Below are 17,318 nucleotides of genomic sequence, written 5' to 3' on the forward strand. Positions count from 1 at the left end.
GAAAGGGACTCTGGTCTCTCTCTCCTTGTCTCTGCTTCCTGGTAGTGAGTAACCCCTCACTGCTACAGGAGTCCCTGCCATGATGTGCCACTATCTGCTGCCCTTACCAGAACTGAGCTGATGCTAAGTGAACATTTTTTCCTTATTAAGTTAGTTGTGGGCTGAGGAGATGGCTCAGGAGGTTAAAGTGCTTGCTGTGCAAACATAAGAACCTGAGTTTGATCCCTAGCACCCATGGGCTAGGCTTGGGGGGAGCGGGAGGTGTAATGTGCCTGTAATCTCAGCACTGGGGAGGTGAAGACAGGTAGGTGTCAGGGGCTTGCTGGCCAGCCAAACTAGTGAGCCCCAGGTCCCAAGGTAAGATCCTGTTTCAAAAAAACAAGATGGACAGCTCCCTCCCCAGGTTGACTTATGGCCTCCACACACAGCATACATGTGGATGTGCATCCATATGTGCACCTGCACATACTTGAACACACATATCCTGCACAAAAAATTTAGCGGCCTATTTCACTACAGTGAGGTGAAGCTAACCCCCTTTCTAGAACAGAGCTATTTCTATTTTTATTTATCATGACAGATCTAGCACAGGGTCTCTCTTCCTCCTCCTATTTGTTTTTTTTTTTTGGTCTTTTTGAGACAGGGTCTCCCTGTAGCCCCAGCTGGTCTAGAACTCACTATATCCAGGCTGACCTTGAACTCAGAGATCCACCTGCCTCTGCCTTCCCAGTGCTGGGATTAAAGGCGTGCGCCACCACACCCAGTCTCCTCTTCTTTTTTTTTTTTTTCCTGTAGCCCTAGCTATCCTGGAACTATGTAGACCAGGCTGGCCTTGAACTCACAGAGATCTGCCTACCTCTGCCTCCTGAGTGCTGGGACTAAAGGTGTGCGCCACCATGCGCAGCATCCTCTTCTTATTTTTAACTAGAATTCCAGAAATGTGTTGCCACACCCTGTTTATGTAGTAAACGATACAGCTATTTTGGAAACATCCAAAAAGTGTATCGTTCATAACTCAGACATGGACACAACCTGGGTGTCATAAGCAAAACACATCCTATGCTGACAATGGAATATCATCCAGTCCTAAAAAAGAGGGGATGTGAATACAGCTCAGTGGTAAAGTGCTTGCCAGATATGAGCAAGACCTTGGGTTTAAAACTCAGCATGAGAGAGAGAGAGACAGCATGAGAGAGAGAGAGAGAGAGAGAGAGAGAGAGAGAGAGAGAGAGAGAGAAAATGCTGACATTTATGATAGAGATGAACCTGAAGATATTTATGGTAAATGAAAAAAAGAAAAAAGAAAAAGAAAGCAAGCCAGCCACACAAAGACAAATCCTGTATGGTTCTATGCACACAAGGTACTTGGATTGGTCAAATTCAGACAGAAGATATGATGATTACCATAGGTTACCAGGGACCGGTGGGAGGGGTGATGGGGGGGTTAATATTTAATGGGGATGAAAAGTTCAGGAGATGGATGCTGGTGAGAGGTGGACAACATTGTGAACATATTTGATGCCATGGAATTATATGGTTAAAACAGCTATGGTGGTAAACTATGTATGTACAAGTATTTTTGTTGTTTTAATTAGGGGGAAAAAACTAAGCCAGCTTATTCATCTGGATCCAGTTTATTGGTTGGTTGTTTCTGGTTTTTTTGGCCACTCTCAAACCCACCAATTGGATACTACACAGCAAATATTAGCTCCTCCCACTCCTCTGGGGACACATATCATATCCTTGTCCTTGTTACTGCCAAGGACCAGTGACAGATGACAGGAGCCGTGCCCTTAAGTGGTGCATGCAATAGGGCTTGCTTCTAGATCTTCTGCCACTTTTCTTATATAGTGTCTCTCAGGAAAGAGTAAGACTTGCATGGCACACACAAACCCACCTTGCAGCCTCGCCAGCCAATCAGCATCTTGAAGCTGAGCTACCTAGCCAATGCAGCCAAGACCAATCATCGACAATCACCCAAAGATTGGCCATCAAGAAATAAATGCTTGTGGTCACAAGGCACTGAGGAATTTTGAGACACTTGTTACTTAGTACTTAAAGCAATACCTGACTTGTACAGTGCTAAACATGCTGTATTTTCTATATGAATTACCAAGAATTTCATATTGCTGGGTCTTTCCCAGCAAGCCTGGATGGGAACATCCCAGCTGTGCCTTGCTCTTAGGATGAAATACTTAGAGACCTGACATCTGGTCCCCATTCATGTCACTTTATTCCTTTTGGCAATGGTGACTGCCAGTGTGAAGGACGAGATCTTAGAGATTCCTTCCAGAGCCAGGATTCTGGGATCTGGCCAGCTAGCTCATGTCACCTGGGTGTGGTTCAGCAGGAGCAGTGTGGCATGGCGGGCTGAGCAGAATGCCCGGCTGCCCTCCAAGTCTTGGGTTTCTTCAGAGAAGTAGCAGCAGCGCTCCTCAGGCCACATCTAGCCATGTGGGCATGGCTGGCACCTGGCTCCTGAAAACACAGAGATCCTGTGAGTCAAGGGGAAAGTCTAAAGCACTCCACATGTGCACAGAAAATCAAAGCCTGGAGCTGGGGAGATGGCTCAGCGGTTAAGAACACTTGCTGTTCTTGCAGAAGACCTGGGTTTGAATCTCAGCACCCATATGGTAGCTAACAACAATCCTTTAACTCCAGTTCCAGGGGATCTGACGCCCTCCTCTGCTCTCTGCAGACACTGCATGACCTGGGTGCACTTACATATACGCAGGCAATACACTCATACACATAAAATAAAATTTTAAAAAATGAAAATCAAAGCCTGGCCATGACCTTGGCTGAGGTGAATCTAGAGGTAGGAAGCTGGTAAGCCTTGGGGTAGGAAGGAGAGTGGGCAGAGTCCCAGGAAGGCACAGCCTACACACTGTACAGTTTCCCTGGATGGGGATTGGTATTTCCATTACCAGTCTGGTCACAAGCTGTGACCAATGGGAGGATGGGGTCAAGTTCTCTTCCCTTTGCTCAACAAGCCTGTGTCTTCATGCTTTATCTCTTTCTGATCTCAAAGGTACTGTGAGTGCACAGAGTGGGAACAGGGGACACCATACCTGTTGTAGAGGCCAGGGCCACAATGGTAACTGTGCACACCGCCAGAAACACAGCCATGACCACCAGGGCCCAGCGCAGGGACTTCATATACATGGGCAGCCCTGGATAGGGAGCAGAAAGGCAGGTTAGAGACCACCCCAACCACATTCAAGCCAGATTCCCTCCCCTTCCTGCCCCCAGCACCACCTCCAGCCCCTAGCATCCACTTGAGATACCTGGGCAAAGTACCTTCATATTTGGGAGAGAAATGCTAGAAGATTTCTGTTTCTCAAATGACTAGATGAAGGCTCCACATTGAAGGCCAGTGATGGGCCACCCACCATGTTGGTGTACCTATGTGTTGGACAGAGGTGCAGCTACTACAGCAAAGGACAGACAAGGTGCCTATAGCCAAGGGGCTGCCTCTTCAGGTTCTCCAGGTCTCAGAGGCCATGAGTGAAGCCCTGTGTAGACTCAGCTCTCCACAGCGAGTGGTTAGTGGCAGTGAGCCTTATTAAGGGCCAAGGGCACCAGACAGATAGAAGGAGGCTGTAGGTAGGAAGTGAATATGAACTAGGAGACAGAACGTACCTGCTCTTTTCCATTATCCTATGCATCTATTCAATCCCATCCTATCCTGTGTTTTGAGACAGGGTATTACTATGTTTTCCAAGCTGGCCTTAAATAGGTGATCCTCTTACCTCTGCTTCCGGAGAAGTTGGGCTTACAAGCTGCTATCAGGAGCTGGTGAGAGGGCTCAGCAAGTAAAGGTGCTTACCCCCATGCCTGATGACCTGAGTTCAATCCCTGGGGCCCATATGGAAGGAAAAGAATCAACTTGCAAATTGTGCTCTAATCTCCACACATGCCATGGCATGTACATGCCACCCAATAGATGAATAAATAGAATTTTAAAATGTTGCCACCCTGCCTGACCTAGGCCACACTTTTTACCAGCTGTGTCACCCTGTTAATGCATTACTCAGGTATCTTAGCTTCTTTTCCTGTTGCTGTGATAAAATCCTCCGATTTTATTGGAGCATTTTACGGGAGCTTAAAAGCAGCTAAAGGGAGAAAGGGCTTATTTTAGCTCACAGTTCCCGTACAGTCAATCACGGCAGGAGAGTCAAAGCAGCAAGAGCTTGAAGCAGCTGGTCACATCAAATCCACTATTAGCAAACAGTGAGGGATGAATGCATGCATGCTAGTGCTCAGTTCTTCTCCATGTTACAGTCCTGGATCTCTAGCCCCAGAAATGGTTCTGCCCACAATGAGATGGTTCCCCACGTCAATTAACATAATCAAGATAATCCCCTACAGGCATGCCTAGAGGTCCATCTCCCGGGTGAGTCTAGATCCTGTCAAGTTGACAGTTAACAGTTAACATTAACCATCACACCAGGGAAGGCTGAGGAGAAAACCTGAAGAATAAAAGGCAACAGGGATGATTTGAAATGCTTCCTCAGAGGCATGGAGAACTAAAAACAGCACTCATGCCCTCTGGAACAATTTGATCTCTCTTTGGACACAGAGGATTGATCCTATATAGCAAGGAGAGAGCCCTCCTTCCTGGCGTCAAGGTCCCTGGGGTTTCCCCACATCTCAGGGAGGCAGCAGCAATGATCACAGGGCAGTAAGAAAGCAAGTACTGTATCTCCCCAAACCGCAAAAAACAAAGGTTATTTGCAACAGTGTTTTGTTATTTGAAAATAATAATTGCATTAGCAAAGCAGCATATGTAATTAGTATGCTACATACTTACATACAAATGCACATGTTATGTGAATGGTGCATGTGTCACAATGAGATGGACAAATCTCCAAGGTTTTTAACAGAACATATTTTTACCACTATTCAACTTCAAAGGTATACAACTTACTGAAATCTCAATTTTTTTCATTTGCACTGAAGAAAACACATGCTTCAAAGATCAGCAGTGTGTCACACTAACATGAAACTATGGCATTCATTTGTAATCTTTTATTTTATTTTGTGCTAGGGAACTAACCCAGGGTCTCAACCATGCTGAAACAAGTATTGTACCACTGAGCTACACCTCCAGCCCTGGAATTTATTTTTTTAAATTTATGTTTATATGTGTATGTGTGTGCCACATGTGCAGGTACCTGCAGAGACCAGAAAAGGGCTCAGATCCCCTGAATCTGGAGTTACAGGCAGTTGTGAGGTGTATAATGTGGGTCCTGGGAGCCAAATTCAGGCCCTCTGCAAGAGTAGCAAGTACTCTTTACAGTCGAGCCATCTATCCAGACCTAATGGAATTTTTTTTTTTAATACACAACTTTTTTTTACAGAGATTTGCTCAAATTTCTATCAGCTAATGAAAGGAAAAGCAACATGTCATATCCCTACTATGGAATATTCAGCAATAAAAAAATAATGAAGTACTACTATTTGCTACAACTTGTACAAACTTTGAAAACATGTTAAGTAAAAGAAGTCAGACAGAGACTGGAAAGAAGACCAGATGCTCTTGCACAGGACCCAGGTTCTGTTCCTAGCACCTACATGGCAGCTCACAATTGCCTATAATTCTAGTTCCAGGGGATTTGACAGCCTCTTCTGGCCTCCTTGGGCACTGCACACATGTGGCACACTTACACACTTACAAGAAACACACTCAGTTTTTTAAAAAAATGTTCAGACAGCTGGGTGTGTGGCAAACACCTGTAATCCCAGCACTCAAGAGGCTGAGGCAGGGAGAGTAAGAATTTGAGGCTGAGCCGAGCATGGTGGTGTATGCCTTTAATCCCAGCACTCAGGAGGCAGAGGCAGGTGGATCTCTGTGAGTTCAAGGCCAGACTGGTCTATATAGTGAGTTCCAAGCTAGCTGGGGTTACAGGGAGACCCTGTCTCAAAAAAAAAAAAAAAAAAAAAAAAGAATTTGAGGCTGAGCCAGGTGTGGCATGGTGGCACCAGACTTTAATTCCAACACTCAGAACGCAGAGGCAGGCAGATCTCTGCAAGTTCAAGGTCAGCCCCAGCTAAATAGTGAGTCTCATGCCTAAAAAAAAGAATGTTGGGTTTCAAAAAGATTTTAAAAAAAAAAAAAGTTACTGTGACGTTATGACTTTGTATAGGCTCTTGTATGTACTGGCAGTGCCCTAAACCCAAGACAGCTGCCCATAACCTTTCTCCATGTGGCCAGGTTTCCTGTGTCTACAGCAGGCAGATAAGTCCCCTAACCACCCCCAGCTGTACTGTGAAAGGGGGTCCAAAGGTGTCTCCCTCAGTGCCAATTACTTAGTGCTATGTTACTTAGCGAGATGCTATGAATATGTACAGGTATCCTGCCAAACTCCAGCCCTCCTCCCCATCTGCCTTCTGTCCTGAACCCCAGTTCGAAAGGGCCCCCAAGGGAAGGCTTGCAGGACCTGTGGCTGGGATGGTCACAGGAACTGCTCTGTTGCTGCCTCTAGGTACCTTGGAAAGATGCCCATTACATACCTTTCTTTGAAATGAGGGCTCCATTATCTGTCTCCCACCCCCACTGGGCACTCTCTTCTCGTCCCTCCCAAGAGCTGAGTTCCTCCCTGCCCCTACCACAGGACAGGACAGGACAGGACAGGGCCATGGGGGCCCTGCATCTAGTCACTCCCCTGTTTTCTGAAAAGCCCCATGTCCTGACTGCTCCTAAGCATTGGACACTTTTCACCAGACTCTTCTAGAGGGAATCAGGTCCATCCAAAGTTTTTCAGGGGTCTAAGGAGTCCTTTTCTTTTCCTTTTTTTTTTTTTTTTGGGGTGTTTTTGAGACAGGGCCTCCCTGTATCCCTAGCTGAATTTGAACTTGCTATGTAGACCAGGCTGACCTTGAACTCCCAGAGATCCACCTGCCTCTGCCTCCCAAGTGTTGGGACTAAAGGCGTGTGCCATCATGCCTGGCCTAAGGAGTCCTTTTGTTCCTCTGACCCCAGAGGACACCTGAGCTCTAAATTTGGGCTTGGTTCAAAATTACCCAACTCTGTTCAGAGAAGCCCTTCAAAAGAACTTGACAAGCATCAGAGCCTTTCAACCTGACTCAACATTACCCCAATATGTGAACGACCTCCTGTTAACTGCTGTTGACCCAGCCACCTGCCTGTAAGACACCTGAGACCTGCTCCAGCTGCTCCAGGTCCTGAGGTACCCCGTCTCCATGAAGAAAGCTCAACTTTGCCAGATGGACATCTCCTGCTTGGGGCACAAACTCTCTTGAGGTAAGAGGAACTTTTCTTTCTTACTGCAGCACGGAGGAAAGTCATCCTTCAGATCTCCCCTCTCCTATATAAAATAATTCCTACGTTTGGGCTGCCTCCATCAATTCGCTCAGATAATGCTAAATTAATCTTAGAGAGTGGTGAAAACTGGCCCAGTCTCCTGCTCCGGACCCTCCTCCTCTGGGTTAGAGGTACTCCTTATAAGATGGGTTTCACTCCCTGTAAGATTATGTTCAGAAGGCCACCTCCCCTACTACCTAGACTAAGGGACCCTATTCTGAAAAATTACTGATCAGTCTCTCTTAAAGTATCTCCAGTCTTTCCAACAAGTCCAGGCTACAGTCTATTCTAATGTCACTATATCTTCCAGGTTCCCTCCTCTACCCCCTGCCACCCTTTCAAAAGGAGACAGAGGCCAACAGCTCCTGGTTCCACTGCTGGTATGACTGGAATCCACAGCTGACTACTTTGTTTCCAGGCCTAACTAGACCCCTCATCCTTCTCCTGCTGGGTCCAATGACTAGGCCTTGCCTAAGTAACTAGTTGTTAAACTTATCAAACAACAGATAGCCTCTGTCAAATTAATATACCTGAGAGGCCAGTACAGCCCCCTGTCACCTGAGGATATTCAGTCAAGGTTTTGAATCTACCCTAAGACCAGGGGGGAATGAAATGGCAAAACTAGCTCCATTTTGCTCTAGCTGACCTTTGCTTTACCCTGTGTTTTTGCCAAGCCATTCCCACTGCAGCCAGGTAGTTTCGGGAAGTACATTGTTTCTACAATACTGGGAAACTTAAAAGTAGCCAGGTAGCATATCTAGGTAGCACATCCTCCCGCCCAGCTATTATACCTGCATCTCTATGGAGTCCATTGTTTCTACAATTCTGAGAAACTTGTTTTTTCCTAATCAAAACTTTTTGTTAACTGAAAACCTCTTTGTTAACTGACCTGCCCTGGTCTGGTGTAACTATGGTGACTGGGATGTAACTATGGTTATTGGCTTTGCCCCTGGCATGATGTAATTATGATTTTAAGCTTTATAAACCCTGCTCTGGGAGCTGGAGAAATGGCTCAGCGGTTAAGAGCACTGACTGCTCTTGCAGAGAACCCGGGTTTGATTCCCAGCACCCACATGGTGGCTATAAACTGTCCTTAACTCCAGTTCCAGGGGAATCCAAAGCCCTCTTCTGACCTCCAAGGCATTGCAGGACAGGGATGCACTCACATACATGCAGGCAATACACACATACACATAAAATAAAAATAATAAATAAAATATTAAAAAACAAAACCAAAAAACCCTGCTCTGGTGCTCCTCAAGGTCAAGAGCTCTTTTGGGCATTACCTCCCTCTCTGACCACTGGCTATTAATAAAGGACTCCTAACTCAACCATCACTATGTGGTGTTCCTCTGTGCATCTTGCTCAGTATTACATACATAGCAAGCACCAAGTCAGTCAGATGTACACAGCAAGACCCACCTTAAAAACAAAAACAAGGCTGGGCGTGGTGGCACACACCTTTAGTCCCAGCACTTGGGAGGCAGAGGCAAGCGGATCTCTGTGAGTTCAAGGCCGGCCTGGTCTACATAGTGAGTTCCAGGACAGTTGGGGCTACAGGGAGACCCTGTCTCAAAAAAACAAACAAACAAACAAACAAAAAAACCACCAAACCAAAAAAACCCCCTGAAAAACAAAACAATTCAAAATAAAGATGAGAGTTGTTATTTTCACAGGACAGGGCATTGAACCTAGGGCCTTCTTCATGCTAGGCAAGTGCTCTACCACTGAGCTATGTCCCTCTCCTAAACTGGGGCTCTTAAATAATAAAAGGAGAACTGGAAAGCTTGGGAAACACTAGGAAAATAAACGGACCTTAGTAACTGTAATTTGTGTGACTGAACCCTGCATTTAGCTCTGACCTTCAGAGAACAAAGCATTAAAGAAACCCAGTAGGTGAGAAATTTCTTCCACACCAGTTAGGGGGACCCACCTAGTTCCAAGCTGCCTGACTTGACAAGGGCCCTGCAAAGCCAGAGAGGAAATCTCCACCCACCATTTTCTTTTGTTTTGTTTTTGGAGATAGTTTCTGCAGCCTGGCTGGCCTGGAGCTCTGGGACCAGGCTGCCTTCAAATTTGCAGCAATTTTCCACTGCAGCCTCTGGCATCCACCACACCTAGACTCTTATTTTTAAAGACAGGGTCTCAGCATATAGCCCAGGCTGGCCAAGAACTCTCAGTCTTCCTGCCTCAGCCTTCTGGATACTGAGATTACAGGTGTAAGTCACCATTACAAAGTAAGTTTTAAAAAACATTTATTATTTATTTTTAATTTTTTGTGTATAAGTGTATTGCCCCCATGTAAATGTACCCATGCTGTGCAATGCCTGAGGAGGTCAGAAGATGGCGTCAGATCCCTGGAACTGGAGTTATGTTCGGCTGGTAGCTACCATGTGGGTGCTGAGAACTGAACCAGGTGCTGAGAACTGAACCAGTTGAGAACTTGCTCTCCATAAGAGCAGCCGGTGCTCTTAATTGCTGAGCCATCTCTCCAGTCCCACAAAGCAATTCTTAATTACACAAATAACATATATACATTCTACACACATTCAGCTTGTAAAAACATAGACCTATAGACAAAGCTAAGCCCCCTTTCACTTGTTTTTTCCTTTCCCTAGTCCTGGACCTTCCCAGCTTTAAATCTAATTCTGCAGTGATTGTGAAAGACAATGCCTCGTCCCAACCCCCAAGAACAGTGTAAGAGGCTGATGCCAGTGCAAGGCAGGTACACCTCCTCCTTCTACCCAGGACCTCTGCTCCTCTCCATTTGATGACATCATTCTTTTTCACCTTCAAAATCCTAACCACCTCCAAATCTCCACCAAAATCCAAACCACCTTCGGAACTTCAATTCTGTCTCACCTTTGTCCCCCAGCCTCAATGTCAACAGCCTCTGAGCCTGTGCTCCTGCCCCTCTCTACAGGCTGATTTATACTTTTGCTTTGTGAATGTCGTGTCCCCATGTCGCGACCACCCTGCCCCCAACAGGACAGGCTTCTACCTGAAGTCCAGGTGGGGCATGTCTTTACATCCTTTTCTATACAAGTGTGCTAACTGCAGGCCAACCACTGAGATCAAACACTTTCTTTTCCCCAGAGGCACTAGGGAACAGGAAGTTCAGACTTGTGTAACTAGACAGACTGTCTTAGAAGCTACTGATGTGCCAGGTATTGGAGATATGGGCAAGTCTGTGCCTCCACCTTCCAAGCCCCTAAGGGGATACTTAGAAGGAGGTAAGCATAACCTGTGTAGAGAATGCTGGGGTAACTAACACAAGTCAGATGAGAATATGAGACAGACACCTCTAAATTGGCCTTTGGGATCAGAGAAGGTAACTGCAAGCCAAGCTCTGAGGGGGAAGGGTCTCCATGTGAAGATTCAGCTCTCCCCCTTTCTCAGCTTTGCAAAATCATCTTCCACCTGGCAGCTGCCTCAACAGTTGGTACAGTGCTAACATGCATGAAGCCCACAAGCTAGCATGTTTGATTCCCAGCACCACATAAACTAGGCGTGGTGGCACATCCCTGTAATCTCAGTACTTGAGAGGTATGGGTGGGAGAAACAGAAGTTCAAGGTCATCCTCAGTTGTCTAGTGAGCTTTATGCTAGCCTGGGATACAAGAGACCTGTCTTATTTCTCAAAAACAAAACTAAACAAAAACATTTGAACACATTGTCCTAGTCTTTGGTCTCCTCACTTATAGCACCTGGGTTCAGGCATGTTGCTGTCTTTCTTACACTGCCACTCTTGAGATAACCTGCTTGATCTCTACTCAGCAGTGGTCCTCATCCAAGCAGGATACTGCAGACCAAGCCTCAGCCCTCACTGGATAGCCCAAAGTTCTTTAACCCCATGCTTCCCAGAACACAAAACCAAAGACCCAAGCAATGGCACCCACCAGGTAGGATGTGCTGTGTGACATGTCCCAGCACTTATCTCATTGAAAACAATGAGATAATTATCCCATTTGTGTTGCACACAATAGATGGGATTAAACTGATAACATCTGTTTATGGTTGTATGAGTGCTATTCTAAATCAGTAGGGATCAGAAAGGGCAAAATTCTTTTCTGATAAGACAGTTCTGCTTTTACTTCCCCATTTCATGATAGATAGCCTGTTTCCAATAAAAGAAAGAGCTGGGCCCTTTGTTTCGGGTCACAGTTTCAAGAGAATTTTTTTTAAAAATCGCATTTATTATTTTTATTTAATATATATAAGTGTATTGCCCGCATGTGCGTAAGTGCACCTGTGTTGTGCACTGGCTAAGGAGGTCATCAGGGGTGATGATTCCCCTGGAACTTAAGCTACTGATGGTTGTTAGCTCCCATGTGGGTGCTGGGAATTGAACCCTGGTCCTCTGCAAGAGCAGCTAATGCTCTCAACCGCTGAGTCATCTTTCTAGCCCCCAGGAGAATTTTTTTTTTAGTCTTTTTGAGACAGGGTCTCCCTGTAGCCCCAGCTGGCCTGGAACTCACTATGTAGACCAGGCTGGCCTTGAACTCACTATGTAGACCAGGCTGGCCTTGAACTCACAGAGATCCACCTGCCTCTGCCTCCCAAGTGCTGGGATTAAAAGCTGCAAGAGAATTCTTAAACAGGTTTTCAGCAGTTTGGGTCTGTGCTTGGCATAACTGAATGCTAATACTTAGGCTGTTTTTATTTACACATCACCTTAATGTGGCATTGCATAGTAAATGTCACATCCCTCCGGTTACTTGGCTCATCCCCTGCCCGTTTTCTCAATATAGTAATACTGTCTTATCATCCAGTCTCAGCATCTCTTTCCTGGAACCTCAATGCACATTTGACACTGCTGGCCACTCTCCTCTGGAAACCCTTTTTCTGTTCTGTTCCAGATTCTCCACTAGCTATACTTTTCTTTCCCTATCTCTATGGCTGTTCTTCCTTCAAATGACATCTCTGCCTGGGGCTCCCAAAGGCACCTTCTCCAACATCTCTTCCCATATCCTTTTGGGAATATTCTTCTTGTGGAATGGCACACAATCCATCATCCCCTGCTACTAACTCTGCCTCTGGGGGCCCCTCTTCTGTCGTCTGCCCCAGCCTTCCTCCACAGGGAGCTGTCAGTCTACTTTCTAGAACAAATCCAACAATGTCACTTCTGCACTGATTCCTTATCAGTCCGTCCTTTTTAGTCACAGCTTCTTTCAAGAATCTGATAAAAAACTAAAGGCTGGTATTGTGGCAGATACAGTAACATCTCTCCAAAGGTGCCTGCATTCTAATCCCTGGAACTGGTGAAGACACTAGATCACATGGCAAAGAGAAATTAAGGTTCAGATGGAGATGAAGTTGCTGATCTGCCAAGCAGATCCTGAGATAGAGACTGGTGTGTGGGGGTGGGGTGGGGTATCTCAATGGGGCCAGTGTAATCATGAGCATTCTTACCTATGGAACAGGGAGGCGAAACACACCACAGCCAGTGAAATGGCATCAGGAGAAGGATCTATCTTAACATGGCTGGTTTGACAACAGAGAGACAGAAAGAGGCCAAAGAAAGAAAGGGACTCTCCCCTGGAGCTCCAGGCAGGCACAGCCCTCCTGACAGTCACTTCAGTTCACTTTAGGCTGCTGGTGAGCGGGTGTCAGACCTCTGATACACACAACTGCAAGATTATAAATGTGTCATCCAAAGCCACTACATGTGTGGAAAGCAAACGAATATCTCACCATGCAGAAAAAGCTCTCACACAAACCTGTAAGAGTGTTTGAGTGTAAGAGTGGAGCTCCAGGGGAGAGTCCCTTTCTTTCCTAGGCCTCTTTCTGTCTCTCTGTTGTTGGTGATTGAAGCAGTTTGCCTGTAGGCGTAGGCTCTAGCTCGTTTTGGCCTTTGTCTCTGCCAGTCTCTAATGAGTTTCTATCACCCCCAACCCAGGACGGCCAAGTTCACCCACCACTTCCGCATTAATTCCTTACCCAGAGGTATTTATAATCTTCATAGGGGCTCTTTCTTAATGCCCAGCTCCCTTAACCGCCACACGAGGAGCCAAACACAAGCTCACCCCAACTGTCTGGCCCGGAGCCAGCTGTGTGTGCTGATGGCTGACCCTTCTCAGTAAAGTGGAGAGAAAGGAGCTTGGGCCTTGGAGGTGCAACCAGGTCAAGTGATCGGGCGACCACAGCCACGTGATTCTGAATCACTTCCCCTCACCCGGAGTTCCTTCCACCTCTCCTCCAAGATGCTGTGCACACTACGTAGGAATGTGAAAGTTCCCCGGGAGAGGGCCAGGATGGTGGTTCGGTTCTTAATAATTCTATGACCGAGGGGCCCGGTGGGCTTGGGGCATCGGGATGGGCTCCTGGGTGACACGGTGGCTGTCCCGTGCTGGGAAGGGGACGCGGCCTCCAGGTGCCGTGGGCACTCACCCATGAGCGTGACAGCTCGCGGCAGTTTCTTGCCGTCCATCCCTGCGCGCTGCAGCAGCACGGCGTCCTCCTGGGTCAGCCCAGGTTCCTGGCAGCGGCAGCGGCATGCGGGGGAGCCCGGGGAGCCCACGCGGCCCTCGGAGGGACCCGCCCTCTCCGTTAGGACAGCAGCGAGCGGCGAGACGCGGCCCCACGTGGCGCCCGGGGACGGGGCGCGCTGCAGCGGCGGGAGAGCGGGCGATGCACGGCGGGAGAAGCCGGGCGACTCCGGCACCGGCACGGTGAGGAAGCGGGTGGACGGCGCCGGAGAGGGTGCCCGGCTGCCGCCCGCCGCGCCCACGGGCTTCACGCGCACGTCCACCTGCAGCTCCATGGGAGCCCAGGGCCCAGGCCCCGGCTCTTCAGGCGCAGCCCAGGGCTGCAGCTCGGCCTCGCTGTCCCGGGGCTGCTCCGACGGCGCGGGGCCGGGCGACGGCGGCTCGCGGCTGCTCGAGCCTAGGCGGCGGAAGGCGCCGTAGCCCAGGCTGAGTGGTGGTCCACGGCGGCCTTGAGGTTGCTGCTTCTCGGGGTCCGCGCCCTCCGCCTCTCGCCCCGCCCTCTCCGGCCTGGGGCTGCCTTCCGGACTCTGGGGCTGCGGCTGCTCCGTCCTCGGGCTTCCCAAAGTCTCCTCTGGGGAACTGGCCTCGGCCTGGCCTCCTCCCGAGGCCTCCGGGGTGCACTCCATCCCGCGCACCGAGCCCAGAGAGATGCAGCGCAAAAAGTACCTGGACCCGGGTCCAGAACAGCCTAGCTCTCCCCGTCCGGCTTGGCGCAGCTGCTTTGCTGGTTGTCAGGCCACGCCCCTCTCTAGAGGACCCCTCTTTGATTGGCTGTGGCTAGGATTCGGTTGACCCCGCCTTCCCCAGGCACAGGTTGCTGGGAGGGGCAGCGAGGCAGGCTTGCTCACAGGGTGGGTCATGGCTCTGGAGAGAAAAAAGCAGAACTGGGAGTCCGGGTCTGGCTGATTCCTCCTTCTCCTTTGTTCCCCGCCCCCCCCCCCCCCAGGCCGTCTGCCGCAGTGTGGGTTCAGTTACAGATTGGGCGGGAAGCGATTGGCTAAGCCCTCGTGGACGCAGGGACGCCAGGAAAATCAGTGCTCTGCGGGAAAGTGGTCACTGGTTGTCTGGACAGTTTGGGAGCAGGGGGCGTGGTTCATGGAAGGACGGCCCATGGCTGAAATCCCGGTTCAGCAGCTCTGGAAGTCTTGACTCCTAGTAATCCGACTCATTTAAAGAATGAAGAATGGGGGCTGGAGAGATAGCTCAGTGGTTAAGAACACTGTTCTTGCAGAAGACTCAGGTTCAAATCCCAGCACCCACATGGCAGCTAACAACTGTCTGAAACGCGAGTTCCAGGGGATCCGACATCCTCTTCTGACCTCCGCGCACATTGCACGACACGGCATTGCAGTGACACATACACATAAAATAAAAATAATAAAATATTAATAAATGCAGGCAATACATTCATACACATAAAATAAAAAAATAAAATTTAAATTTCAGATAAGCAAGGTGTGTTGGTGTATAAGTGTGGTGTGTGTGTGTGTGCGTGAGTGTTGGGGGGTAGGTAGTGTCAAGTGTTGAAGACAGGCTTCTGATGAAGTGGTCTTGAGAGGAGAATTTGGAGAGATAATGAACTTGCTCCTATGAGGGAAAGAAGGATTTAAGAGATTAGACTACTGGAAAGGAAGACAAACCAGAGTCTAGCAGAATGTGCTATATGAAAACACTGTACTTAATCCCTTCAAACTTCCAGATTATATAGTGAACATGGGGACACATACCTATATGCATGAAAATGCATTGTGTGTGTGTGTGTGTGTGTGTGTGTGTGCATGCCTGAGTGGGTGCACATATGGAGATGGGAGGACCTCAGATGTCCAGTGGTTCCTCTCAGAAGCCATCCACCTTGATCTATCTATCATCCAACTATCTATCTATCTATCTATCTATCTATCTATCTATCTATCTTCTATCTATCTATTATCTATCATCAATCAATCATCTATCTATCTATCTATCTATCTATCTATCTATCTATCTATCTATCTATCTATCTATCTAACTCAGGTCTCCAGGCTTGCACAGCAAACACTTTAACTCACTCAGCCATCTTGCCAGCCCCACCTTGTTTTTTTAAGACATTATCTCTCACTGGCCTGGGGCTCCCGTTACAAAGCTAGGCTGGCTGGTCAACAAGCCTCAGGGATCCACCTTTCTCTACCTCTCCAATGCTGGGATTACAAGCCCATACCACTGCACCCGGCTTATTTACATGGGTTCTGGAGATGGAACTCAGGCCCCTAGTGCCATGAAAATGCATTTTTTAATTTTAAAAAATATTTTAGTTCTTTTTATTTTATATGTATGAGTGTATTGCCTGCATGTATGTAAGTGCACCTGTGTCATGCAATGCCCACAGAGGTCAGAAGAGGGCATCAGATCCCCTGAAATTGGAGTTATGGATAGTTGTTAGCCACCATGTGGGTGCTGGGACCCAAACTCTCTGCAAGAGAGTTTGAGCCATTGCTCCAGTCCTGAAAATACATTTAAGAACTCCAAAACTAGCTGGGTGTGGTGGTGCATGCCTTTAATCCCAGCACTCTGGAGGCAGAAGCAGGTGTATCTCTGTGAGATCAAAAAGCCTATCTGTTCTACATAGTGAGTTACAGGCCATATGGGGCTACAGGGAGACCCTGTTTCAAACACAAACAAACAAAAATTGTATAACTGGGGCAGGAGAGAGATGACTCAGCAGTTAAGAGCACTTACTGGAATCAGTTCTCAGTACCTACATGGTAGCTAACAACAGTCTGATCCAACATCCTCTTCTGGATTCCCAAGGACCCACACATGCACATGGTGTTGTACATACAGGCGAAACATTTACACACATAAAATTTTAAAAATTCATCTTAAAAAAAAAAAATCATAGAACTGCTGAGTGTAGTTGTTTGGGCTTTAGTTCCAGAGCTAACACTTGGAAGACAAAGACAGGCACATCTCTGAGTTTGAGGCCAGCCTGGTCTACACAGTAAGAAAATTTCAGGCCAAATACATAGTCAGATTGTCTCAGGAAAAAAAGAGTGTAGAACTGTGATGGGGTGGTGATGAATGCTTGTAATCCCCAGCTGTGGGAGACAGGCTTGAGCCTAGGGTGAAAGTCTTACTGACAGCCGTACATACATGTCTCAAAAAACAAAACAAAACAAAAACCCCACAAATAAACCAATGGGAGTGTAACTCAGTGGTATGCTCTCCCCCAAAGCACCACCAACTGAGGACAAAGTGTTCAAATACGTGAGCCTATGGGAGACAGTTCTCATTCAAACCACCACAGACTCCTCATCCAGTATAGCCAGTGTCTTTATGAAGAGAAGACATTTGCATAGAGACCTATGATCAGAGAAAATGCCAGGAGGGTATGGAGGCAGAAATCAGGGTGATGAAGAGGCAGGTGGTGGAGCTCTGTGAGTTCAAGGTCAACTTGGTCTATAAATTGAGTTCCAGGCCAGCTGGGGCTACAGGGAGACCCTCTCCAAAAGACACCTTGATCTCGAT

General features: G+C 47.6%; 1 protein-coding gene across 1 annotated transcript; it reads right to left on the minus strand.

Annotated features, from left to right (window-relative positions):
- Nucleotides 1–1,618: 1,618 nt before the first annotated feature.
- On the minus strand, nucleotides 1,619–14,583 carry Klrg2 (killer cell lectin like receptor G2). Its single transcript, XM_008823549.3, has 3 exons — nucleotides 13,717–14,583; nucleotides 3,072–3,173; nucleotides 1,619–2,478 (listed from the first exon to the last, which is right to left on the minus strand). The coding sequence occupies exons 1-3, from the start codon at nucleotides 14,438–14,440 to the stop codon at nucleotides 2,447–2,449; spliced, it is 858 nt and encodes a 285-aa protein (XP_008821771.2). The 5' UTR covers nucleotides 14,441–14,583; the 3' UTR covers nucleotides 1,619–2,446.
- Nucleotides 14,584–17,318: the final 2,735 nt, after the last annotated feature.

The sequence above is a fragment of the Nannospalax galili genome, unplaced genomic scaffold, assembly GCF_000622305.1.
Source record: "Nannospalax galili isolate Female #2095 unplaced genomic scaffold, S.galili_v1.0 scaffold307, whole genome shotgun sequence".
In the NCBI taxonomy this organism is placed as follows: Eukaryota; Metazoa; Chordata; class Mammalia; order Rodentia; family Spalacidae; genus Nannospalax; species Nannospalax galili.